The 27,484-nt window shown below is 41.2% G+C and overlaps 1 protein-coding gene across 7 annotated transcripts in view; it reads left to right on the top strand.

The window, feature by feature from the left end:
* scn8aa (sodium channel, voltage gated, type VIII, alpha subunit a) overlaps positions 1-27,484 on the top strand; it is a 78,571-nt gene that overhangs the window by 42,333 nt on the left and 8,754 nt on the right. For 5 of the 7 annotated variants that reach the window (XM_077218630.1, XM_077218627.1, XM_077218625.1 and 2 more), the window contains 8 exons: positions 1,015-1,150; positions 1,252-1,490; positions 2,557-2,730; positions 3,727-4,083; positions 4,678-5,148; positions 5,633-5,750; positions 5,872-6,026; positions 11,014-11,187. In XM_077218630.1, coding sequence (XP_077074745.1) covers positions 1,015-1,150; positions 1,252-1,490; positions 2,557-2,730; positions 3,727-4,083; positions 4,678-5,148; positions 5,633-5,750; positions 5,872-6,026; positions 11,014-11,187 — 1,824 coding nt within the window. Of the gene's footprint in view, positions 1-1,014; positions 1,151-1,251; positions 1,491-2,556; positions 2,731-3,726; positions 4,084-4,677; positions 5,149-5,632; positions 5,751-5,871; positions 6,027-11,013; positions 11,188-18,197; positions 18,321-27,484 lie in introns of all 7 variants that reach the window. The other 2 variants (XM_077218631.1, XM_077218629.1) reach the window with 2 other exon arrangements.

Here is a 27,484-nt window from a genome sequence, read left to right as displayed (position 1 = left end):
TTGCAGGATTTCTGCAGTCATGTTCATTTCTTGGGGAATCAGTATTCATATCATCATCTTATTACACATTCACTCTCACTCTCATTTCATTTTAAGTTTTTAATGTGTTATTTTTAACGTATATGTTACTCATTGTCCTTGTATTTTGGTTTATATTCACGTGAAAGTGAATTAACCATGAAATGATTCCACCGCTTACACCCTCCAGCCTTCAATTCTCTTTTCATATTTTCTCTTCATCTACATTGTTTTTCTTCCTTTTTTGTGTTGTATATAATTTTTCTATAGTGTTTCTTCATTATAGTTTTTTTGATGATCAGTACTGTTGCATCTAGACTGAAGCATTGTAGTTAGCATGGTAGTCTGCTAGCTTAATTAAACTTAAAGAGCTCTGGTTTACCTTCAGATCTTCAATGCTTAATGAGGTTAATGGATCATGATATTTATTCTTTTCCTCTCTTGAATTCTTTGTCTGAATGCATGCAGATGCATGCTGACTGGATCTCCTAAATGCTGGAGATGCAGGGGCTTCAGATGAGGGGAGGAAGAGAGCGGAGGACAATGGCTGATTTATAATATGATGAACTTGAATCAGTTACTAATTCATAGCCTTTCCAGCATTATGGATATTTTAAACCCAGTTTATAAAACATATACTTGACTATTTCAAATCCCCAAAAGATTGCAAATACGTCCTGATGTTTAATATTTGAGCAATTTGATAACATTTAGCATGTTAATAACGTGCTCATGTTTTGTACAAACATTAATGACAAATGTATCTCCATTCTCCACCCTACCTTCTCTCCTGTGAGAGTCCAGCATGTTTCCGCTTTAATGCATTCAAATGAAAATGGTTCCTTTTGACAAAATGTGTAAATTTTCAAAAATGATACTCTTCTCTTAGCCAACCTTTCTCTAACTAGCTCTGTGATGAAGATTTTTCTTCCAGCCACTAGCTGCACTATAATGTTGTGATGGGTCTGTTTACCCTCATTGTTTTCCTCCTCACAGCCAAATTCTGATCTTGAAATCAAGAAGAAACTCTCTGGCTCTCTAATGGTTTCCATAGAGCAGCTTAACACATCGTTTGGGCGCAAGGAACGAGCCAACAGTGTGATGAGTGCATTAACCAACACATTGGTTGAGGGTATGTTCACATCTTGTAATCTGAGGAATGTCTTGCTTTTTTTTAAACAAAAGGAATTTCATTTTTATCATTATTACCATAATTGTATTCTTTACTTCTAGAACTTGAAGAGTCTCAGAGGAATTGTCCACCATGCTGGTACAAATTCGCCAACACATTTCTTATCTGGGAGTGTGGCCCCGTTTGGATGAGGATTAAAGAGATTGTGAACCTGGTTGTGATGGACCCTTTTGTGGACTTGGCTATCACCATTTGTATTGTGCTGAATACTCTCTTTATGGCCATGGAGCATTACCCTATGACGCCGCAATTTGAGCATGTTCTGAGTGTCGGAAACCTGGTGAGGATTCTACATAAACCCTCTTGAAATTATTTTTTCCCCCCTTTTTTTCCCCGAGAGTCTTTAAATAAAAGTATGAAGAATTCTTTCATCGCTTAGTGAAATGGTCCCCCTCCCCCATGGCTTATATTTTTGTAGTCCCTGTAGGGATGTTTTTGGAACACTCAAAGACATTTTTATGCCAGTGCTAAGCTATTGGCTGAGTGTGGTGGTGCAGAGCTAGCATAAATATTTCATGTAGCCTAATCAATGAGCGGCTCTAAAATGGTGGTGGTTTCACAGTTCTGGAGCTCAAACCTGGTAGAGAAGAGCAGATTATCTTTTCCCACTCATGAATCGTTCATGGTCATGAACAAAATTGCTTTTTATATTACGTAGCCAAATTATGGCGAAACTGTTAGGGCTCATAAATTCTCACTGTCAGTGCGGTGCCGTACACTGACCACAAATCATTATTTCCCAAGTCATATGACCTGCTTAATGGAGTAAATCATATGCATGCCTCTCATAGTGAGACCTCTTTCAATGTAATTTCAGCTGTGCTGACATGGTGAAATAATGATGCAAGTATTTTAACTGGTTCGGTACACCTGTGTTCGTTCTGTAGTCATAGAAACAGGGGGGTGTAATGGGATGGAGCAGGTCGTGGCTGTGCAGGCGGCAGCGTGAGTCACGTTCGCTGGCTGTGCAGACACATGACAGGCCTCCTGGAGTCAAGGCCACCTTGTACCCTCCCCCAGATCACCCGCCTGCAGGGTGATTAAATGTACCCTTCACCCGTGGCATCAGGATGATCTGTTTTACACTTTGAAAGCCACCGAGTCTTGTGTTGATTTGTCAGGACATTATTGTGAATGTGTAGGCCAGGATTGGGCACTTTTAGGTGTCATTCAATGTCAGGAAAGAGCTTGTGTGTAATGGATAAAGTGCCTTTTGATAAGTTGGTTGATATAAGATTGCTTTTAAAAATTAGTCTGGCATGTGAAATTAACAAAATGAGATTAAATAAGTCTCAAAGTAGTCTTTTTGTCAGCAATCCGTCTAAATTTTTGTTTTTTCTTGCTAGGTGTTTACTGGTATCTTCACTGCCGAAATGTTTGCCAAACTGGTTGCAATGGACCCATATTACTACTTCCAAGAGGGCTGGAATATATTCGATGGCTTCATTGTGAGCTTGAGTTTGATGGAGTTGGGCTTGGCCGATGTGGAAGGTCTTTCTGTGCTGAGATCCTTCAGATTGGTAAACCTTTTTATTGCTTCACAATTTCAATGTATTAATAATGTAATGCTTCTTAATTATGTGAATCAGGTAACAAAATTATTTGACATGAAATGGATATTCACCCTATTTTGTAGTTCCATCTTATTATGAGTGATTCATCCATGATGCATATAGTTCTTTTTTTGACCATATAATTTTTAATCAAGATTTCTTAGCTCGATCTTCCAGTGAAACATCAGACTTCTCTCTGGTTATGTATGCCATTTAATCGACTTAAACCCCGGCCCTTTTTTTACAGCTCAGCTAAAGCTCGCATTCAGATCTGCCTCTACCCAATTAACAACTGATGAAGAGAACCAAGTCCCTGTCCTATATATATATATTGTTTTTTATTTTTCAGTAATTAATTTCAATCGGATGTACTGTACATCACAATGCAGAGGAAATTATCTTTTGCTACTTTCATGATGTTGCCGCTTTAATGCTTATTTAAAAAAAATTTGAGCATCATGCTCAACTCATTGACCTAGAGGAATTGCTTCAACAATTCAACAAGGAAAGTGTGATCAACCACACTGTATGTCTGTATATACAGTATGTCAGTTATAACTTTTCCATCATTTTATTATGATTTGATGAATTACTACTCCAATTCCCAATAAAAACAGTATAAACGCATCTCTCTTAAATAAAATTCTGTTTAGCACCTTCTTTACGCGGGCGGCAATAGCACAACGTTAATTGCATCAGACAGATAGTGAGTATAATAAGTCTAATTTACATACTAAGGAGGTGTGTTTGAACTGAAAAGAATGACAGTTATTTAATTTAAATACAGAGCAACATTCGTTCAATGCATTCAGCATCTGATTAAACTGGATTGTGGGTGGTTAGTGAATAAGACATAATGAATAAGTGCGCGGAAATTTGCTCTTTGTTTTCAACAACACACATTCAAAGACCAATATTGAATGTTCATGGTATTTTAATCTTCCTTTTTGTCACTTTTAACAGCTGAGAGTGTTTAAACTGGCTAAGTCATGGCCCACCCTCAACATGCTGATAAAGATCATTGGTAACTCGGTCGGAGCTTTGGGGAACCTGACCCTAGTGTTGGCCATCATCGTCTTCATCTTCGCCGTGGTGGGCATGCAGCTGTTTGGGAAGAGCTACAAGGACTGTGTGTGTAAGATCTCTCAGGATTGTGAGCTTCCCCGGTGGCACATGAATGACTTCTTTCACTCTTTCCTAATTGTGTTCCGGGTGTTATGTGGAGAGTGGATCGAGACCATGTGGGACTGTATGGAGGTGGCTGGACAAGCCATGTGTCTCATTGTCTTCATGATGGTCATGGTCATAGGGAATTTGGTGGTAAGTCTACTTTGATGCAGAAAATGCATTTTTGTTGTGAAATCTAAGCTGAGTTGTACTTATATGGCGATAAACATACAAAATCTGTTCCATAACTTAGTGTGGCAGCATCGTAACCATCTTCATAACTCATAACTGATCATGGAAATGTTATTCACTTGCAAGCATTTCAATAGAGTTGAATGTTACGGTGTTACACGCTAATATAATATATGTGTATATTATGAAATATGTATTTTATTTTTAATTTTATTTTAATTATATAAAATATATGTAATGAAGTGATATACATGAAAAAGGTCTCAATACAATCTTTTTTTCATCCTAATATATTTATCCTATTTATTGTGTGTGTGTGTATGTGTATATATATATATATATATATATATATATATAATTATATTTTAGTATCCATTTAATATTATATTATTTTATGAATATTATGAAAATAAAATAATAAACCATTTATATATTAGAATTTTTCAATAAAATGTATATAAAATACATTTCAGATGCAAAGGCAGCTGTTTAGGTTTTGAACCGAAATATTAGTTTGAGACTCCTTTTTTTACACCATTCTCTCACGCTGGTCAGGTCTTGAATCTGTTCCTTGCCTTGCTGCTGAGCTCGTTCAGCGCAGACAACTTGGCAGCTTCTGATGACGACGGTGAGATGAACAACCTGCAGATTGCAGTTATCCGCATTAAGAAGGGAATTGCCTGGGGGAAGATCAAAGTTCGAGAACTGGTCAACATCATCCTCAGGAGGAAGGTCACTGATGAGGCCAAGCCGCTGGATGACATGTACGACCGGAAGCTGAACTGCATCGCCAATCACACGGGCGTGGACATCAGTCGTGACATGGATTATCAGAAAAATGGCAACGGAACTACAAGTGGTATCGGCAGTAGTGTGGGCAAGTACATGATTGATGATGACCACATGTCCTTCATCCACAACCCCAATCTGACGGTATGTGTGCCTATCGCTGTGGGCGAGTCTGACTTTGAGAATCTCAACACTGAAGATTTCAGCAGCGAGTCTGAGGCAGAGGGCAGCAAAGAAGTGAGTATAAAAAAGAGCTGATGCTGTGATGCTTTCAGGCTTTGCCCTAGATGCTAGTGGATGAAATGTAACTCCTGTGGTTATTGATTTGGTCTCAGGAGTAAATGCTCAGTGATTCTAAATGGAGGTATTTGCAAATCTTTGCAGTAAAGTCTGGTATATTGTTTCAAAATTATGTTCAAACGTATGTAGGCCATTAAGAACACTGTATTGTGAAACATGAATACAGACTCTTGACGTTTCATTCTTAAAGTTAAGTGTATCATTTATAGGCGTTCAAACTGGTTTACAAACACTTCTTGTCTTCCATTGGTCAAGCACTCACGTTATTGATTGCTCTGTTTGTTTGAGCATCCTGACCAAGATTGGCTTAATTTTGTTAATTGTGCCAGAGACCAATTACAAAATAATTTTTTGCAGTATTTTTGCTTTGCTCTTTAAATTTTTTTAACACTTGTTGTGACCTCTCTCTTTTCTCGATGAGTTGGATGACATCAGCTCATCAGAGGGCAGCACCATAGATATTAAACCAGAGGTAGAGGAAGCGGTGGTGGTGGAGGCGGTAGAGGAATACGTCGACCCAGAAGCTTGCTGGACTGAAGGTAAAATGGCTCATGCATTTTTTTATTTCTCTGTTTGCAAATTTGTACTTAAAAAATATATGTTTATATATAGAAAATGTAAAGAATTGTGAGAACAAGTATAATGTGTGCCATTTTGCAGCTTGTGTGGCCCGATACAAGTGTTGTGATGTGCCCATCACGGAGGGCTGGGGTAAGAATTGGTGGTTCCTCCGGAAGACCTGCTATCTCATTGTGGAGCACAACTGGTTTGAAACCCTCATCATCTTTATGATCCTCCTCAGTAGTGGAGCATTGGTGAGAATGTACACAAACACAACTTTCTTATAAGGATGTGCACAAGTATTTTGTTCTATAATTAATTACTTGAGTAGAAAATTACAGCTTAAAGGCGTTGTACAGTGCATCCGAAAAGTATTCAAAGCGCTTCACTTTTTCTACATTTTATTATGTTACAGCCTTATTCCAAAATTTATTAAATTGATTATTTTCCTCAAAATTCTACAAAGTTTGTTTGAAATCTTTGCAAATTTATTAAAAAAAAAAACCACATGTACTGTACATAAGTATGCACAGCCTTTGCTCAATATTTTGTTTAAGCACCTTTGGCACTTATTACAGCCTCAAGTCTTTTTGAGTATAATGCTACAAGCTTGGCAGACCTATTTTTGGGCAGTTTCTCCCATTAATCTTTGCAGAACTTCTTAAGCTCCATCAGGTTAGATAAGGGAGCGTTGGTGCACAGCCATTTTCAGACTTCTTCAGAGATGTTCAATCGGGTTCAAGTCTGGGCTCTGTCTGGGCCACTCAAGGACATTCACAGAGCTGTCCTGTAGCCACTCCTTTGTTATCTTGGCTGTGTGCCAAGGGTCGTTGTCCTGTTGGAAGATGAACCGTCGCTCCAGTCTGAGGTCCAGACTGCTCTGGAGCAGGTTTTCATCAAGGATGACTCTGTACATTGCTGCATTCATCTTTCCCTTGGTCCTGACTATTCTCCCTGTTCCTGCTGCTAAAAAACATCCCCACAGCATGATGGTATTGGCCATGTGATGAGCAGTGCCTGCTTTCCTCCAGACATGACGCTTGCAATTCAGGCCAAAGAGTTCAATCTTTGTTTCATTAGACCTGAGAATTTAGTTTCTCATGGTCTGAGAGTCCTTCAGGTGGCCTTTGGCAAACTCCAGGTGGGCTTTCATGCTTCCGTCTGGCCACTCTACCATACAGGCCTGATTGGTGGAGTGCTGCAGAGATGGTTGTTCTTCTCGAAGGTTCTCCTCTCTCCACAGAGAAACGCTGGAGCTTTGTCAGAGTGACTATCTGGTTCTTGGTCACTTCCCTGACTAAGGCCCTTCTCCTCCGATTGCTCAGTTTGGCCGGGTGGCCAGCTCTAGGAAGAGTCCTGGTGGTTCCAAACTTCTACCATTTACGGATGATGGAAGCCACTGTGCTCATTGGGACCTTCAATGCTGAAGAAATTTTTCTGTACCCTTCCCCAGATCTGTGCCATAATACAATCCTGTCTCGGAGGTCTACAGACAATTCCTTGGACTTCATGGCTTGGTTTGTGCTCTGACATGCACTGTTAACTGTGGAAGCTTATATAGACAGGTGTGTGCCTTTCCAAATCATGTCCAATCAACTGAATTTACCATAGGTGGACTCCAATCAAGTTGTAGAAACATCTCAAGGATGACCTGTGGAAACAGGATACATCTGAGCTCAATTTTGAGCTCAATTTTGAAAGTCATGGCAAAGCCTGATGACGTGATTTTTTTCGTTTTTTATTTTTAATAAATTCGCAAAGATTTCATACAAACTTCTTTGACGTTGTCATTATGGAGTATTGTTTGTAGAATTTTGAGTAAAATAGTGATTTTAATACATTTTGGAATAAGGCTGTAACATAACAAAATGTGGAAAATGTGAAGCGCTGTGAATACTTTCCGGATGCACTTTATAGAGCTAAATTTGGTTGTATGTACACTTTTTAGTGCATTAACAATTAGAAAAGTAGTGTGTACAGAACCGAACTGAACAACTAGTTGTTAATGTTGTATTTAAATGCTCGTCAGAGATATGTCTCTTTTCTGTATGCGTGGTGCAAGAATGTCACAGGGAAATAGGTGTGAGATCATGTTGCCAGATCATGTTGCCAGATCAGCAAGCAAGAACAAGCCCGTAATAAACCAAAATAAAGCAAAATGCTTTACACTGAAAACAATACCAAAATATCATGACCCACACCTGCAAACTTTAAGGCGAGACACGGCAGGCAAAAACCTGCCTTTTTTTTTTCACTGGTCAATTTTGAGATTGGCTGGCGTTGGCGTTTTCAGAAAATGCCTTTACTGAAAAATTACGTGGTTCACGTGACGGAACGTTTATTCATTTCCCATAAACGTGAGTTTCAAAAACCAACTGCGGTCTTCTTCACAAACATCTTTGGTATATCACGCGAGTCATTTGGCCAATCACAGTCAAGATAACGGCAGCGTCGTCTTTGAAAAGCCCCTGGCTGCAGCATTCCCCTCGATTGATGCATTCTCTGGTGCTACTTTGGACAGACATTAGTTTTGAGTTAAGTATTGTTATCTGCCAACAATATAATTGTTTTCTCTAACTTTGTTGTTAGTTAACATGTTTAACATTAACGTTATAATGGAAAGTAAGCTTAAGTCAGCTAACGTAATATCAGCAAATTGTGTTGTTAGCCTAACGTTACAATGTTAGTTCAATGTGAAGGATTTTGGCAAGGCTATATTATCCACTGCATTACAGTGTTAATTTCGTTGACGAATAATTTTCGTCATTATTTTCATCAGAGATATTTTTCACAGACGAAAACGAGACGATAACTAAATTATAAAAACTAGTTTTGAATGACAAAAACTATGACGAAAATCTATTGACATTTTCGTCAACGAATAAACTTTGAATTTTGAGATTTTGGGCTATTTGTCTTCAATAACATGTCTTTCAGACTTAAAATACACATTCAGGTCTTTATTTTACTACACTTTGTCTGTTTGCGTGTGTAGATTTCACATAAATTCATCAAAAGTTGCCATTCTAAATCATCCTGCTGCTCCGCGATCGCTGTCTGCACCCTGTCATCACATATACGGTTAGAAAGCTCTCTCTCTCCTTTGCAATACTGCCGGATCCAAATATGGTCATTTCCTGTTTATCAGCAACCAATCGTGAAAGTAAAACGGGCGATTTAACTCGAAATGCGCAATCTCATTGGCTGATGCCAATTTCTGACAACGTGATTCTTTCAGAATCGTCACGTGACACGCTCTGACATTATATACATGCATCACATAATACTACACTTTACACACTATATATACAAAACAATTACATTACACAACACATTTCAGTTTTTGTATAATATAATTACTATATAATACTAAACAAATCTGTAATTGTGGGATCCTAAAGTGGTTGTGAGTCCCTCAGGCAGAAACATATTTACCTGTGTGATGGACTGTACTGTGTTGTTTTGATGTGTTGATGTGTTGTTTTGATGTTTTAAAGTGTTGTTTTGAATGTTATGATCAGTGATGGATGAAGCAATGATGAGTTTTGGATGTTAAACAGTGTGATACATTGATTTTACTTAGACCTAAAGCATATTTTGTCTGTAATTCATGGCTTTCAATAGAAATTAGTGGAATTTTGCCATAAAAATCTTTAAAGGCCGTTTTCTCAAAATGAGTTTTTTCTCACACTCCTAGTGACGATTTTCCACTTCTGTAGCACCTACATACACCAAAGTTTTGTTCAGAGGGATTTGTTGATATATCATTCTTGTCCTGATTTATATGACATTTTATGCCAAAAAATAGGTTGATAGGTTGCCAAAAAAAGGCTATTGGCAGTGTTTCCTGATTTACAGGGTAACAAAAGGAGATATTCATAATCCCCTCTGTAAATGTCTTTTCATTGAATATATCAACAAAATGCAAAAAAAAATTGAACCTTGTTTTTTTTATCTTCAAAAAACGTCACTTCAAAATATAGGCAAAGTAGCGGATATTTAATTAGATATAGCCTGATTAGCATATTTAAACAAAAAATTACAGAAAACTTGCAATACATTTTTTTCTCCTATTCATGTGAGTAATCAACTGGTAAAGTTTAAAGGTGATATCTGTAAGTTACAATTTTTACCCTATTCACCTGTAGTGTCTCGCCTTAAACATTAAATTACAGAAAACTTGTAATACATTTTTATCTCATCTTAATGTAGGTAATCAACTGGGAAAGTTTCATGGTGATATCTGCTAGTTAAAAATTTTACCCTATTCACCTGTAGTGTCTCGCCTTAATAGCGCACATAAACTTGATTACTTTATGAGCCAAGACTAAACAACAATCACAAAAACGGACTTCAAGGGCACGTACTGCAAAGCAGCCTTCCCAACATAATCAAAACACAACGCCTCTGCCTACGGTGGTTTTGTTAAAACTGCAGAACATAACGAGTCTGGGAGCTGCAATATTACTTTGGTTAAAAATAGTAGATGGCAATTTTTTTTTATTTAAGTCGATGTCAATCATCGCAATTTCAGGATTAAGTCATGTTCCGTACACACATGGAACGATAATGCAGTTGTCAATCCCGAAACTTTGCAGTGTGTACTTGGAAAAATATTGCATGATTTACTGTAGTTTACTGTAGTTGACAGTACATGACAACAAATTTAAAAAAATGAAATACCTGTGGCAACTTATTTACACTATATTTTGGATTCTATCTGACCATTGCATTAATATCCAGTTGAGGTTATTGTGAAGTTCAAGCAGGCATTGTAGAGACCTGGCGCCAGAGCTGGGTGATGTGATTAATGGACTGTACTATTCATCCAATTGGATCTATTTCTGGCACTGGAAATGTTCCTGTCTTTAGCACAGCTAATGTTGCCAAAAAAGGAATGTAATAGAATCCACGACCTTTCCTTATACAGATGCTTTTTGAAAGCTGACTCTAACCTGTGTTTTTAAATGAATTATTGCAAAGAAGTAGCCTTCTGTTCAGTTGTTTTCACAGATATTGTTGTGCATATTATTATTATTATTTTTATTAAAATTGTGTCATTGTTTTTTATTATTTTTTTTTATTACATTTTTAACTGAAGTATTACTTAATTCTCTTCTTTTAAGAGATTAGATTTTCATTAGATTTTAGTTTTTCATTTGAAATGAATTCCTCTGAGAGGTATTGTGAGCAGTTGATAGTACTTGTGGTGTTAATGCATCCATATGTTTTGTGCTGCAGGCTTTTGAAGATGTGTACATTGAACAGAGAAAGACTATTCGTATCATTCTGGAGTATGCTGACAAGGTCTTTACCTACATCTTCATATTGGAGATGTTGTTAAAGTGGGTAGCATATGGTTTTGTCAAGTACTTCACCAACGCTTGGTGCTGGCTGGACTTCTTCATTGTTGACGTAAGTCTACTACTTCAATCGTGCTATGTTTGTTGTCTGTTTACTAAATACCCTTGACATACACATCTTGTTGATGGTTCCCATCCTGCCAAAAGCAAAATCTGACTAGTGGTAAATTGAGTCAAAAGTGGAACAGCAAAATGCAGTGCCAAGCAGAAAATATAAAGCTCTGTGGAGCGAGATTTTGCAACAATGCACTATGGGTGAGGCCACGACGTGTGACGTGAAACACAATATGTCTGCTTTGGACAAAAAAAAATAGAAGGGATTATTTAATTTAATTTTTTCAACAAGGGAGAGATGAGAGATTTGTTGTCATTTTGTGTTTTGACACTATGAAACGTGTAATTTAAGTATATTAGCACAGAAAATAAGAAATGAAAGAATAGTAAGAGAGTAGGAATTAAAGTCCCACCTTTCAGTTAAAAAGAGTGCCTTTTTCTTAGTGTTCTTTATTTTATTTTTTTACATGCACACTAACTGAACCAAAAAGAAAATACTTAACATGAGTTGTAAGAATGTAAGTTGTAAGAATTGAATTGCCTATTTAAAATGTTGTAGTTTTGACAAATAACTTTGGACATTTCTGTCTTTTCCCTTTTTCTTTTCAAGTAGATAGGAGCTATATGTATTTTACCTACATCAAAAATTATCTGCAGTGGGCGTTACCTGTCCATGGTCGTCGAGTGACCTGGCTTGTCTTAAAGGGACTTTAGGAGCTTTGTTTAAACTGATAAAATAAATTCTGTGGCATTTCAGACAGTATAAACTCTCCATATTCATAGACCTCACAATAACCTTTGCCAGTCACAGCAAGGTAAGTTTAAAAGATGGCTTAAAAATAGCTGATCACTGGTGTAGTACTTTCTTTGAGCTGTTAGTTTAAAATAAAATGGTGTAGCAGGGGAGATGAAAAGAAAAATATATACACACTGTCCTGTTTCTATACAGATGTCTTATATGGATAAAAAACACACACAAAAAACAGGATGCTTTATTTTTCAACAAAATGTGAATGTTTTGGGCAGAGAAGAGTCAGATATGGTATTTTATATATAGAGTGAAGCTGTTATGCAGGGGTGAAGCTAGAAGAATAACGGTGTGCTTTTCTTGAATATAACTGCTTATGTAATATATATTCTTTGTATCTAAATCATGTTATTTCTTAAGATTACATCACCTCTTTAATATCTATCACCCATGCATAGCCATGCAAAAATGCTAGATTTCTGCGTGACCCTGAGATGCTTGAATATCTGCCATCAAGAATGATAAAACTGGCTTTAAAAATCTCCAGTACTGTGCAAATATTTATACTTTTTTTTCTTCCCTCTTGTATAAAATCAAAAGTGAGTTCCTTTTGTAAAAATAACAGAGGCCATATCCATCCTTGAATGGTTTAAGTGTTCGAATGGAAACGACTAGCCAGAATCAGTCTATCAATAACAAGGATTATTGATCTATGATATTCAAGCAGTTCTCATTCTAAATTAACCTTGTTTCCAATTCTTGTACATATGTGTATGATGTCTATATTGTGTGAACAATAAGATATGTGTGGCCTCTGACTGGTTTCATTTTCTACCCTGCCCTTATTGTGGGAGACTCACCAAGTGTAACTTGCATTTTAGAGTCTGTTATATGTAATGAGTGCAATCAGTTATTCCATAAACACAGAATATTTTACATAACAAATGACTGATGTTAATTTAATTTAAATGAACATCAGTTAATTTAAATTATAAATCAAAGTATTTCATTTAAACATTTTAAGCTGTTTATGTTACTAAAATGCTCACACTTGGACTCCATAGTAAGGGATTCAGAGGAATGTGATGTGGATGTGCTTTTCTCATGATATGTGGAGGACATGTTACAATTGCAGTGATGATGTCAAGATACAAATTGATTGTATGTGTGTTCTGACCTTGTGCCTAAACTAACCACGAGCAGAACTCGTACACCTAATAATGTTTAATGAGCTGCTGTGGAACATTTTTAGATGCATACACAGTATATCGGTTTTGTTTTGTTTTTTTACATTATATGTCCTTAAATGTCATCAGATGTGAAATTCCTTTTGCAAACCGTTTTTGTCCACCTGAAATCTTTCCAGAAGCATATAAAAGCTCCAAAAGCTTGATTGTGGGAATCTGTTGTTTAGCACTATTTAAAGAGAAATTTAGTCATCAAGTTTTGCACATATACTTACACACACAGCCTGGTCCTTAAATCATAGCTGATCCTGCATTTCATTCTAACTCGGAAAGTCTGAATTTCCTACGAGGAGAAAATAATAATAATCATATTATTATTTTTAATTTTTTTTGACTTTTAGCTAGCTAGGCTAGTATAATATTGTATAGCTTTAATAACATGATCAGTGTGGCAAATATGATCAAAATCTTTTAAGCAAACCACAAAAAACAACTAATATATAGCCCAAGTACAAAAAGATCTCTGTAATTATTTAAGTAATGAAGTAAACAGCAAGTAATAAAATGAGAACAAAGAAACAAACGACAATAGTACAAATAAAGACAACATAAAGATACATATAAATTGTTTTTTCCATTTTGTTTCCATATTGTTTTCCACAGACAGCAGCAGCTATATTAGGTTGCTGTTACTTTAAGACTTACAGTAATGTGCAAATCCAATACTGACACGTGTCCCAAACTGTTTGTTCACTTAAAGGTGGGGTAGGCAATTTTGGAGAGGCTAGCAATAACAAGCAAGCTTTGAAAACATTAGATCCCACCCTCACTTCAGAGCTCTCTCTCTCTAAATTATAACATTACAATAACAATGAACGTAAACAACTTACCTGAGCTACCACCTGACTGCTGCAGATTCATTTCGGCATTGATAGTGCTGGCAGAGAAATGCATAAATCCAAGTCTGAGGATGTGAACAGCTCTGGGTAAAACACCACGTTACCATCTTATAATTACGGTTACTACATGGCATGAACACAGCATAAGCTCGTTGTTTTGGTTCCGGAGGAACTGTAAAAGGTGGCTGCTGCTCTGTGACTGTCTACAACTCTGCATTGCCTTACGGAGCACGCTGATGAATTGTGATGTCTGCTTAAACAGGTGCGCGGAGGTATAGAAATACATAGGCAGGTAGGACCGAATGATTTGACTGAACGAAAAAAAATTGTTGAACTAACATGAAATGTTTTAATGTTTAGATCACTTCTATTATTGATTGCTATCAGGATGTGAAGAGACTACCGGATTAACAAAAAGTGTTTATGAAAAAATTGCTTGCCCTACCTTTAAGACATAACCACCAAGACAGACATTTTAGCATAATTTGGCCTGACCGTTCAAGCGCAATGAGCTAAAGAGAACATAATTTGGTACACTGACAGGCGTACTGACAGGCGGCAAGCTCACTCACAGAAATGCAAATTAAATTTTCTTTTTGTGGTATGCTGCGCTTTTAATAACTTTAATACTATCAAGCATATCATAATTTTTTTGGTAATCCGTCCATGTTTCTTACATGGTCATTGGAAGTTATGTGACACGGCACGTGAGAAAAGTTTGCTTTCGCTGTTTCACTGACATCATGTGCGCAACATCTGTATCCTAGTGAAAACAATGCATTACAACTTTAATTAAATAGATAATTATCTATATAATTAAATATATAATTAAATAATTATTATCTATTCTTTGTGAGACCTGTTCATTTTTGCGATTATTTTGCGTTGAAATGACGAATTATGCAAGATTGTTGATTTTGCGTTGTATCCAGCGATATCGTGGAAAACTGGAGGGTCGGTAGTGTTCCTGTAGTTCAAATGGTGGAGAATGACATTAGTAACGTCAGGGTAATGGACTTGATTCTCAGGGAATGCATTAACTGATAAAATGTAAGTTGCTTTTGATAAAAAAGTAGGAGGTTGCTAATACAATGCTAAATCAGATATATGTACAATAACAATTTTAGGAAAAAATAACATTACGATGTCTAGAAATCTGCCAAGCGTGTCAGAGATTACGGGCTCTAACCCACACTCGTATAGTTTTTTGTTTTTTTTTCTCATTAAAACCGAATATTTTCATCAGTGGTTAGCAGGGACACGTTTGTGTGCATTTTGTTTTGTGATTTCACTGGAATGAATAGAGTCTCAGCAACGGCATAAAGCGATGGATTGAAGCGCGCATCCGAGTGAAGACTGCGTGAGCCACAAGTGAACACTGTTTCCGCGCCACTGATAGCAGCGGCAACGAGCACTCTGCTTGATTTAAAAAACAACATATTTTAGCTCTAAATCGTCTCTTATTTAATAACGAACTAAATGAATGCTCGGCTAGTTAACTGGAGATTTTTTATTTAGTTGTATTAGGCACATGCGTGCCGTCGAAATGTTTCAAAAAGTGGTGTGGACAATATCGACCCTGATTAAAAGTGGTGGGGACATGTCCCACCTGCAAATTATGCCTATGCTTGCACATCTTCTGAACATTGGGACAGTGCATTGCTTTTTTGTTCTGAAATCTTAAGTTATCAAGTAGGAAAATTCCACTTCTGACTTAAAATGAAATGCAGCATAAGACATAATCTAATCTCATCCAGTAATTGACTAAGAATTTATCCCGCTGCTAAAAAGAAAAAAGAAAAACTCAAGTTTGTGAGTTTGCTCTTACTTAATTACATACCCACCCTCTGTCCAATAACCCCTATTCCTCAGCCCTAATCGAGGCTGATGGAAGCTATAGTCCTCCGTGACTATTTCTGGGTTTCTGGACTAACACTTGTGCTAGTTGGGAAGAACTCCTTATCCTAAAGATGGATCAAAAGTTCATTCCTCCCTTCCCCACTCAAACCTGCTCTTCCCTTCCTTGAGGTAGTGCTGAGATGTGTTGATGTTGAGGACATGCAGCAGACGGTGAGTTGTCCTCCTGACTAGTCTATGCTCCGTTCCTCCACTGTTCTTTGCTTTTATGGGTGTGATGCTCAGAGGGCTTTCACACGGGGCCGGCATCATATCTAGCATGTGTTTGTGTTGTGTGTTTATGTATATTTATATTCTGTGTATATGTGCCATTATTTACCATAGTCTGTGTCATACTATATATCTGTGCCATCAACCATACAGCTTATTATTTGATTGCTCATTTTTTTTATGTTAAGGGAGTGTGAGTGTATAATCCATTCCAAAAATATATCTATTATTTGAATATAATGCTCTATTAACTTCAGTTATTAAATGAATTTTCCACAAATAAAATTATCACATAATGGTACGAGTGACAAACATCAGCCATTTTTGATTATGTTTTGAATCTATTCCGTTTCAGTTGATATTTTTTTTCCTGTCTTCATTTGGTCACAGCCACACATCTCATTGACCTTGCCTTGCAGAGCGAGAGTGCCGGCAGATGAAGAAAGCTTACACTGAGGGGCCATCTCAGCCGGCTCAGGGGGCCCCGGGGCCCTCCATAAAGGGGCGCTTGTGGGTTCCGACTGAGGCTAAAGGTGACAATTACCCCCAAAGATCACATGATCTGTAGATGAAGGAGAAAGCTTTATTGCACAGAATCTCCAGTAAAGGACTGATTTTGTGAAGTTACAATATCTAGCATAAAACGAGAAACTCTTGAGAAAATGCCATTTATGCCATTAAATCAATAAACTTTTTCAGGATAATTTAACAGCGGATTCATTTATTTATTTATTTTTTGTGCAGAGATTATTGATGCACACCGTGCCCTTGTGGGTCAAACCTATTGAAGATTCTTGGCTTGTGGTTTCTAAAATGTCAGCTAGAGTGGTTTCTTCAGTGAAGGAACATGATATCATCATGCCATTGAGAATAAAGCTTTCACCTTTAATAGAATCCCCTCTGTGAGTTGGTTAGCTTTCGATGTTGTGTTTTTACCAAGTCTTCGTCAGTGGTTGGTTGGAGGTGTGCTGGTCTGTTTGTATTCCTTTTCATAGGGGTGCTCAAGCCTGGTGTCCCAATGCCACTGTCTACCATTGAGATTTTTGGTCCTGAACAATAACAAGCTTTTTTGACATTCTTATTTGTTTTGCGCCAGTCCTTTTCATTGACACCTTTGACACATGAAAAATAATCAATACGTTTCTCTGGAGAGCCATTTTCACCGATATGACCTTTCTTCCCTTTGCGTTCACGTGCGTTTGATCCTTTAAGCTAGCATGGAGGGCGTTTACCTTTCCACAGTGGATGGCATTTTGAGATTCACCAGGGCTTGAGTTCCCGCAGAGTGATTTTGTCCTTTGAGTGCTGTCTAAAGTCCATTTACTATCTGCGATCCCCTGATCTCCCCCTCCGCTGTCAAGTTACTGTGTCAATGTGATGCTCTTTAAACAGTAAAATCAATGTAACTTACAATTTGGCATACATGTACATGTTTACCTGTATTCTTTCTCATAGGTTCCATTAGTTTTTCTGTCTTAAATTAAATGGGATTTAATGCCTCAGCCAAGGGCCATATGGAGAGACCATGTTAGAAGGGCAAGGGTAAGGTTCTTGCAATATGTTGGGTTGATTTTTTTAATGCATATGCAGGGGTCACCTCTATCTTCTCAACCCCCACGTCCCCAAGGTCTCCTAACGTACTTCATCAGTCTTGTGTTTTGCGCTTCTCTGTCTTCTTGTGTTGGAGTCTTATGCTTCTCTCTCTGTCTCTTTCTTTCAACCACAAGTTTCTCCACAGGTGTAAGGAAGCTCACAAGGGTTGGTGACTTCCCAAAACTAACAGAGCCCAAATTCCTGGGTTAATCCTCTGCCTCTGAACCCCTATCTTTACCTGTAACCAATACTAAACATGAGTCTTTCGATCTCTCTCTCCTTCTTGGGGATATATACATGTATAAATGCAGTGTTATATATGTATATACCCATCCGAACTGTTGTGTATGTGTGTAAACCAGCGTTCCAGCAGCTCAAGAGGCCATCTTTTCCCTCAAGAGCTTTCTCCCGTCTAACAGTATGGATCCTTTTTTGCTTCTCTGTTTCTGTGTAGGTGTCTATAGTCAGCCTTATAGCTAATGCGCTGGGCTACTCCGATCTAGGGCCCATTAAATCACTCAGGACACTAAGGGCCCTGAGACCCCTCAGAGCATTGTCACGTTTTGAAGGGATGAGGGTAAGATACAAAGCTATAGAGCTGATCTCTCTGCATGCCCATTCAGCAGTTACAGCATGCTAGAACTGATCGAGAAAAAAAAAAAAGCAAACGACAAGGACCACCAAAACCATACCCGGGGATTTTTTTTAAAAGACAGCCGCCAATGAAAAGGGTCTATCCTTTTCATGCACACCTCTTCTGTACCACATTAATGATCCAGTCATGACGCAGCTGAGATAACTGTGAAACAGGATCTGAAAAGCATCTCCTTTCCCTAATTTAACTGAAATTGGGTGTATGATTGACTACTAGTTAACTTAAGTAATTATCAAATTGATCAAAGCTGCATCATTACAAATAATATTTCAAATTGGCCCTGGAGGGGGGAAAATAGCATGAAAAAAATGATTTACAAACCAAACACAACACCATTCAAATCCTTTCTCATTTCACAAAGCATTTGATCTGCAATTGGCTGTTCATTTAGCCCGACTCTCAACTTCTGCTTTTGATGGAGAGCCCCCTTCCTTCCATTTCTGTTACACTGACCCTGTCTCTCAGAGAACAACCAGCAGCACAGAACACTTTACCATGATGTCCCCACTTCACTAGTACTACAGCATACTAGATACTCTTATACACTAAGGACTTAGAGCACATTTATTATAATTGACCCTTGCTAAGCTCCCACCCGGTTTCAGTAACTTGCTCGGTGTGATTCATTGAAATGTGCTCATAAATATGCAAAGTTTTAATTGATATTACGTAAAATATTACGTAAAATTACACAGTAACATAATTAAAAGCTGATGGGACTTTGAATCAAATGACCTGCTAAAAGCCATATTTTATTTTATATTTAATAAAATAAATAGAACTACATCATCCAAATTTTGATGTCCATATTGATGTCATTCATGTTCATTTGGGAATGATACATCATATAATGGTATGATTATAATCCACATTATGCACTTGTAAAGATTGATTTAATGATTTCAAAAAATACTTCACATATATCCTCTTTGGTTTGTCCCTATAGCAGCAATGTTTTATCATAATTTTAAAATATATTTTTCAATTGAAAACAGTTATTTTAATTTGTAATAATATTTGTCTAGATAAATGCACCTTGGTGAGCATAAGAAACAATAGGTTACTATCGTAACCCCGGTTCTCTGAAACATCGAGTGGAGAGATCCACCTATGGGAAGGGCATCCGTACCTGACCTCTGCAGAAGCATCCAATTGCACCAAGTCTGGCTAGACAGACAGAAGCGCGCAGCCAATGCCAGGTGAGGCCACACCCCCTCACCTAAGGGCATATAACATCTGGGCGCGCTGCTATTCCTCAGTAAGTATATTCGCTTCTCGTGCAGCAAGCGGGGCAAAGCTGGTGGATCTCTCCACTCGATGTTTCAGAGAACCGGGGTTACGATAGTAACCTATTGTTCTCTTTCATCATCTCGTGTTCGAGATCCACCTATGGGAGAGACATGGACAGCTCCCCGATTGCCCAATACACTCACAGTGAGGTTCTGAAAGCCAGAGAAAGACGGTCACCCCGGGGAGGCGGTGCCTGACACGTCCATTAATCATGAACCTGCAAAGGTGACGCCACACCGACTGCTGTGGACACGCAGGACATGAAGCATGCATGAGACACATACATGAAAGTACCCCCAACCCACCAAGGCACATAAACTAAACCCATAACGGGAAGTAAATGTTTGGTGGCAAGAATGAACATGACCAGCCGGGCCATTCACTCTTATTGGTTTCAACAGGGTACAGGGAAGAGCTAAGAAGACCCAACCCCTAAAACCGAATGTGCTACCGAGGTTCTGGTGACATCCAGCCGGTAGTAACGCACAAAGGTATGAGGAGAAGCCCAACTGGCAGCGGAGCAGATGTCCTGCAGTGACACTCCCCTAAACAAAGCCCAAGAGGCGGCTAAGCCCCTTGTGGAATGAGCTCTGATGCCCCTTGGGGGCTGCACTCCCTTTGCTTCATAAGCCATAGTTATAGCGCCCACAACCCAATGTGAGAGGCGTTGCTTCGATATGGGACTCCCTCTGTGCGGAGGGGCCCATGAAACAAAGAGCTGGTCGCTCTTCCGGAAAGCGCTGGTCCTGGTCATATAAGCCTGTAAAGCACGGACTGGACACAGAGCATTCAGCCTCTGATCCTCCAGAGAGGTAAAAGGTGGAGGGTGAAAAGCGGACAGCTCCAACACCTCCGAAGTGAACGCAGGGAAGCACTTCGGCATGAAGGCCGGGTTAGGCTTAAGGGAAACCTTATCTCCACTGAGGGAGAACTTAGTGCACGAGGGGTGAACCGAGAGTGCATGTAGCTCACTGACACGTTTGGCAGATGCCAAGGCCAAGAGCAAAGCTGTCTTGAAGGACAGCAGCTTAAGGGAAATACTCCCCAGGGGCTCAAAAGGATGTTGAGACAGTGCTTCCAGCACCATGGAGAGGTCCCATTCCGGAACAGTTCTCCTGATGACTGGCAACGAGCGGCGTGCACCCTTCATGAATCTGCGGATTAGAGGGTGCTGCCCGACAGTAGAGCCCTCAAAACCCACATGACAGGCTGAAATCGCAGCCAAATAGACCTTAATGGTGGAAAAAGACCTCCCTTTTTCCATGAGGTCCTGAAGGAAACACAAAATATCAGGAACTGAGCACTGATAAGATGTGAGACCGCGCCCATCGCACCACCCTTCGAACACGTGCCACTTACAGCCATATAAGGACCGTGTAGAGACGGCCCTGGCATTCTGAATAGTGGCGACCACACGCGGCGAAAGCCCAAGTGCGTTCAGGTTCGTCCTCTCACGGGCCAGGCCCAGAGAGCCACCCTGTCCGGGTGGGGGTGGTAAATCTCCCCGTTGGCTTGGGACAATAGATCCGTGCGAACGGGAAGGCGCCACGGCTCGGCGTATAACAGAGGAATTATCTCCGCCAGCCATGGTGCCTTGGGCCACCTGGGTGCTATCAGAATGAGAGACAGGCCCTGCTCTCTCACCCTGGCCAATGAGGGAATTATCAGGCACAGGGGAGGAAAAGCATACAGGAGCACTCTGGGCCATGGGTGGGCCAGTGCGTCTACCCCGAGGGGCGCGTCCATGTCCCTTAGAGAGAAGAACATAGGACAATGGTAGTTTTCGCGCGAGGCGAATAGATCTACGCTCGCCCGTCCGAATCTCATCCATAGCATTTCCACTATCTGAGGGTGAAGACGCCAATCTCCGTAGATTGGGTTTCCCCTTGATAGCAGATCCGCACCTCTGTTCAGAATGCCCGGAACGTGAGTTGCGCGTAACGACAGGAAAACCCGTCTGCTCCACACCAAAAGCTTGTAAGCTAGAGCGTGGAGTTTCGACGAGCGCATGCCGCCCTGACGGTTGATATAAGCCACAGCCGTGGTATTGTCGCACCGTACTAGAACGTGATGTCCCTGCAGGCGAGGCAGAAAATGATTCAGAGCTTTCCAAATGGTTAAAAGCTCTAAATAGTTTATGTGCGCTGAACGTAGTCTGTTTGGCCACAGACCGTTCACCGTTCTGCCCTCCTGGGTGGCACCCCAGCCTGTCAAGGACGCATCTGTCGTCACAACTTTCCGCATCGTAACCGCCCCCAGAGGGGTTCCCCGTGCGTAAAAGTTCTCGCTCTCCCAGTGGCGCAAGGTCGCCGAGCAGGCGCGTGTCACTGTTACCGAGCGGCAAAGGTCGCGAATCGGGCTGAAATGTAGTGACAAGACCCATTTCATGAACGCCCTCATCCTCAGAAGTCCCAATGGCACAACTTGGGTGGATGAAGCCATGAGACCCTGTAGCCTGAGACATGTGCGATATTGCACTTTCGCCCCTTCTCTGAACTGCGTCAGACAGTTCATCAGAGAGCGAACGCGCTCTTGAGAGAGGCGCGCTCGCATGGAGACCGAATTCAACTCCAAGCCCAAGAAAATGACATTCTGGCTGGGCGTGAAATTGCTCTTGCTCACATTCACTTGAAACCCGAGCGATGTGATGTGCGCGAGCACACGGTCGGTGTCCTGCAACACCTTCTCCTTTGATTCGGCTATGATGAGCCAATCGTCTATATAAGTCAGGATTCTCAGACCTGATATTCTCAGAGGTGCTAAGCCCGCCTCCGCGCACAGACAGAAAGACCGGGGACTCAAACTGAGTCCAAACGGAAGAACTGTGAATTCGTAACATATGCCCTGGTAGGCGAAACGAAGAAACTTCCTGTGCGGAGGATAGATGCTTATGTGAAAGAAAGCATCTTTCAGATCGACTGATGTGAACCAGTCGTTCTGTTTTATGGCACGGGCGAGTGCGCCTTGTGTCAGCATTCTGAAATTGTATTTCCTCAAATGTTTGTTCAACACTCGAAGGTCCAAGATAGGGCGGAGAGAGCCGCCTTTTTTCGGGACCAGAAAATAACGGGAATAAAAACCCTGGTTCATCAGATTGGGAGGTACCACCTGAATCGCTCCCTTGTTTAAGAGAGATGAAATTTCCTCTTTCAGAATGTGAGAGGCGTTCTCTTCCGTGTGAGAAAAGAGAATGCCGTTGAAATGCGGGGGTTTTACTGCGAATTGCAATCTGTAACCCTGCATTACTGTACGCATCACCCACTCGGGAGCTGAAACGGTTCGCCAAGCCGCTTCGTGACTCGCGAGAGCTCCCGCTCGGGCCAGAGCGGAGCTGTGTGAGACCGACAGGTTTATTTGTGATGCAATGGCGCCATCTAGTGGGTACACTAGAGGCGACATGCAGGGGTTCGGAGGGATTTCCTCTCTCTGCAGTGAGATGAATTCTCTCTGCGGAGAGAGGTTTTCCCGCCGAAACGAATTCATTTGATTCGTATTTTTTTGTGTTTTGTGTGTTTTGTGTTGGGCAAACACTGGGGCCGAAGCCTTTATTGAGAGAGTGAGGGGAACAGAGTGTGGGCAGTGTGGTGTCACTGAGCTTAAACTTTCCCTTACAAAGGGCCCCCTGAACGTGGGGGGAAAACACACATCTCTCGAACACACGAGCTGGGCAGTCTCGTTTACACACGGAGAGCTGACCCATCCGCGGGACCCCCTGGGTTTTTTGGACGGGGGTCCTAGAAGAGGAGGGGAGTCCGAAGGGCTTGCGGCCCGTGAACATGGACTCGAAGCCCCCATCGGCTGAACATCAGGCAGGCCGCTTGCGTTTCGAGTCGGTGGGGTTGGAATTCGCAGGTCTCCCGGCCGCGGCCGCGGCGGGAGCGGGCTTACCCCAGTGCTTGTGTGTAGGTGCTGGGTTATGTTGCCGAGGGGGTGGTTTGTTGCGGGGCTTTTCTCTGCCCTGATGAAACTGTCGTCCCGTGGCCGGTGGGTTAGGCAAACGCACAGGGGGCGCCTGGCGTGGGACTGACTTCCTAGGAAGGCAAAGTTTGAAGGCCTCATCCTCCTTTTTCTTATCGTCACACCGTTGTTGCATCAGTGCGACGGCGGGGCCGAAGAGAGCCCGGCCGGGCTCCACCGGCGCGCCCGCGATGCGCCGTTTCTCACTGTCAGGGAGTCCCGACAGGTTCAGCCAGAGCGCGCGCTCTCCGACCACGGAAAGCGCCATGGAGCGCCCGCAAGCTTGGACGGCCTGCCGAGCGTTACGGAGGACGAGGTCGTTCACCGTTAGGATCTCCTTCCACAGGGTTTCAGAAGGATTTCCCTTTTCCAATTGTTGCCCTAACTCTTCAAGGATCTCCGCCTGGTAGGCGGAGAGGAGCGAAGAAACGTTAAGGGCCCTGACAGCCACGGCCGAGGACTTATAAGCTGCCTGGTGAACGGAGGCAGCAAAACGGTCCATCTTGTTGGGCAAGACCGGCTTGGGGGGAGCGAGCAGCCCGCCCTGAGCGGGGTTAAGGTGCCTGGCGATGGAAGGTTCGACGGTGGGAGGTTCGCCCATACCGTGCGCCGCCATGTCCTTAACCTCGAGTCCCGTGAGACCGTGTTTGAAGTCGAGCGGGTCGCTCCAATAATTTCTCATGTGCTTCGCGCACGCCGGGAGGATGGGGAAGAGTTGTTTCCTCGGGCCGGGAGGGGGTCCCAGCACTTTCCCATCATAAATATCCCTCTCCTGGTCGGTGGCGCTCTGCGGTGCCGGCCATTCGATGTTGAGACGAGCGGCCGCTCGCTCACACACTTCCAGGAGGATGGCTTGAGGCAGAACCGCGTGGGCCGTAGCCTGGGGAACACCAGAGGGCGGGATGGCCTCCTCGTCCTCTGAAACCCCAAGAATGGCCGCATCCTCCTCTTCGCCAGAACCGGGCAGGTCGTGGACGAGAGTGAGGTTGTCCCCGAAGATGTCCTCCTCGGGGAAGGCGGGATTGGGCTGGTCAGCCCAGACGAGAGACGTTGCGCCCCGGGAGGCCCCCGGTAGCGCGTCGTCATCACCGTGTCCCCCGTCCGAGTCAGAAGGGCTGAGCCCGGTGCACTGTGTCACTGCCACCTTAAGACGGCGTTTTAGCAGCTTCCTAGGCAGCAAGAGGCAGAAACTGCAATTCTCCGGGTTTTCAAGGGCTTCCCGAGCGTGCTTAAGACCCAAACAGACCACGCAAAGCTGATGAAGATCCTTAGCTGCGATGAGGGCACCACACGCGGCCGGGCAGGCCCGTGACATGCTATCCCCTGGAGAGGCTGCAGGCTTAGACAGTGACATACCAGCGAAGAAAACGGAGAAATCCGTGGCGGGCAGCCGTGAGGAGAAACGGTGAAAATAGCGAGAGCGTGGGCGGCTCCGAATGCAAAGCAGCAGTAGTTGAAAAATAAACAACTGTCACGTCCGGCGGAGGCTGATCTGGTCGATATGTCCTCCTGAAGACACGAGGTGAGCAGTGTAAAAATCCAACCGAGCTGTGAGATGCAGAGATCGCGAGAAGCGAATGTCAACTGAGGAATAGCAGCGCGCCCAGATGTTATATGCCCTTAGGTGAGGGGGTGTGGCCTCACCTGGCATTGGCTGCGCGCTTCTGTCTGTCTAGCCAGACTTGGTGCAATTGGATGCTTCTGCAGAGGTCAGGTACGGATGCCCTTCCCATAGGTGGATCTCGAACACGAGATGATGAAAGAGAACTTCTCTAAAAAACATTTTTAAAAAAAGATGATTGACCCCACACTTTTGGAATGCTTGTATAATTGTTGTAAAATTACCATTGACTTGAATTATTAAAGAGCCAAATCCTAATATGGCATATAGCAAGAATGCAGAGCATAGCAAAGAGTCAATTGGTCAATGTGAAAACATTTGCTTTTTTTTAAACTTTAGTCAAAGTGCAAGAATACGTCAGAGTGACAGTTTAACCAGAAATGATAATTGCCTCAGAGTGCTGAATTTTTGAACACATGCATGTCATCCATAGTCATCGTCTTAACAAATTTGGCAAAGACAGGTTCTTGATGCCTTTGATGGTTGTGAACAGTTGCACCTGGTTGTTGTCACTTTCTTCTCTTACCTGTGGACTGGTTGCCCTGAGCTTCTGTACCCTCACCTCCTCCCTGCCCCTCATCTGCAGCACCATGCAGCCCCCTCCTTCCTTCCCTCCTTCCCTCCCTCCCTTCATTTCACACTGTTCACTTCAGCCCATCTGGCCCTGCGCTGCCCAGCTCAGAGCAGTGTTTGAGGAGCCATTCCGCTGGAGGCTCACCTCACCCCTCTTTGCTTGTCTAGGATCTGCACATGGGACTGTAAAAAGAAAAACCCTGAGTCTGAGAGGGAGATATTTGCTAAGCTTCTGTATCTATTTGTATTTTCCAGCTGGTTTCCATTTGAAGCCTTTAGCAATGTGGAGCGGATGATGTGATTAGATCATTTAGATTTGATTAGTTAGGGCATTTATACAAGTTACTAATAATCAGTGGTTTTATAAGTAGCCAACACAGAAGCTTAGGAAATGTGCAAGACTTTGGAACAAATAGCAAGTGTGAAGTCTGTAGTTTTTATTTTCAAACAGTGTGAAGCGTAAAGTAATCAGAGTAAAGAGATTCTGTTATCTCACACTGCTGTTATGACAAGAGGTATATCTGAACCCAAAAATGACAGACAAGGTTTCTCAGTCATCAAAATTAAAGCTGTATTTGATGTTATGTTTGCACTTATATATAAATCTACTAACAGGGCTCCAGACTGCAACTAAAATGGTTGCAAATGTACAAATATTTGCGACCAATAATCTAAAATCTAGTCACCATTGTTGATAGTTTGTTTGCATCCATGTGTGGTTTTGTCAGATATAATCTTGTTACAGTAGATCATACACAAAGAACAGTGCAAGAAATGAGGTCCATCCCGCTTTGAAAAAAATACTCTTGTGATGCGGTTCATTTTAATGTGATTAAGATTCTTGACACGAACATGCTTGTGATTAAGTCGTCTGAGTCAGACTTGCTCAGTCAGTGAATCATTCAGGCATAAGTTCCCTTGCTGAACCCCAATTCATTTTCAATCCAATTAGAAATGAACCAGGAACGATTACTTATATAATAAATAAATAAAACAATGAATATTTTACTTTATTTGTAGTCATTAGTTAGCGTAGTCAGTCATTTCTTGGCTTTTAAATGTTTTATTTTAAGAGCCAGTGGCTCCCTAGTCATTTTTATTTTATTCTGGAGCACTGTTATAGCATTTTATGGCATTTTATTTGATTGTTTTTGTAATTATTCTGTGTCCGTCTTTCTTTCTTCTATTTCTTAATACTTTTAGTATTTACTTAGATTAGACTGTCATTTTTGGGTGAATCAAATTGGTTTTCATAGATTTGTTCTGTTTATATGTACCTATAATTGGATTCATGAGGGTGTGTGAAATCGATTTTATGTAACCTGTAGTAACATATTAGTCAAAGTACAGAGAGAACAATGAGTTCTTGCCCTAGTGAATAGTCGATATCAATGTTCATCAACTGATATGCTGTTTTGTTTGAAATTAGCACAAAAAAAGTTAAAAATTAATAAATGATTTGACAAGGAGAAACAACTTTGAAGAGGAAAAAAACAGCTTAGACTGTGGACTGCCATTTTTAAAAGCCAATTCTCTGACCTGATACAACAACCCAGTATATAATTCATGTTTGATGTATGTTTTGATTAACTGGAAATCGATTGACCTTATTCAATCATTCTATCCTAACAAACATTTATCAAAC

This window comes from Siphateles boraxobius, unplaced genomic scaffold (assembly GCF_051911475.1).
Source record: "Siphateles boraxobius isolate OS27281-9 unplaced genomic scaffold, OSU_SipBor_1 77, whole genome shotgun sequence".
NCBI lineage: Eukaryota > Metazoa > Chordata > Actinopteri > Cypriniformes > Leuciscidae > Siphateles > Siphateles boraxobius.
This window is presented reverse-complemented; position numbering and strand designations above follow the sequence as displayed.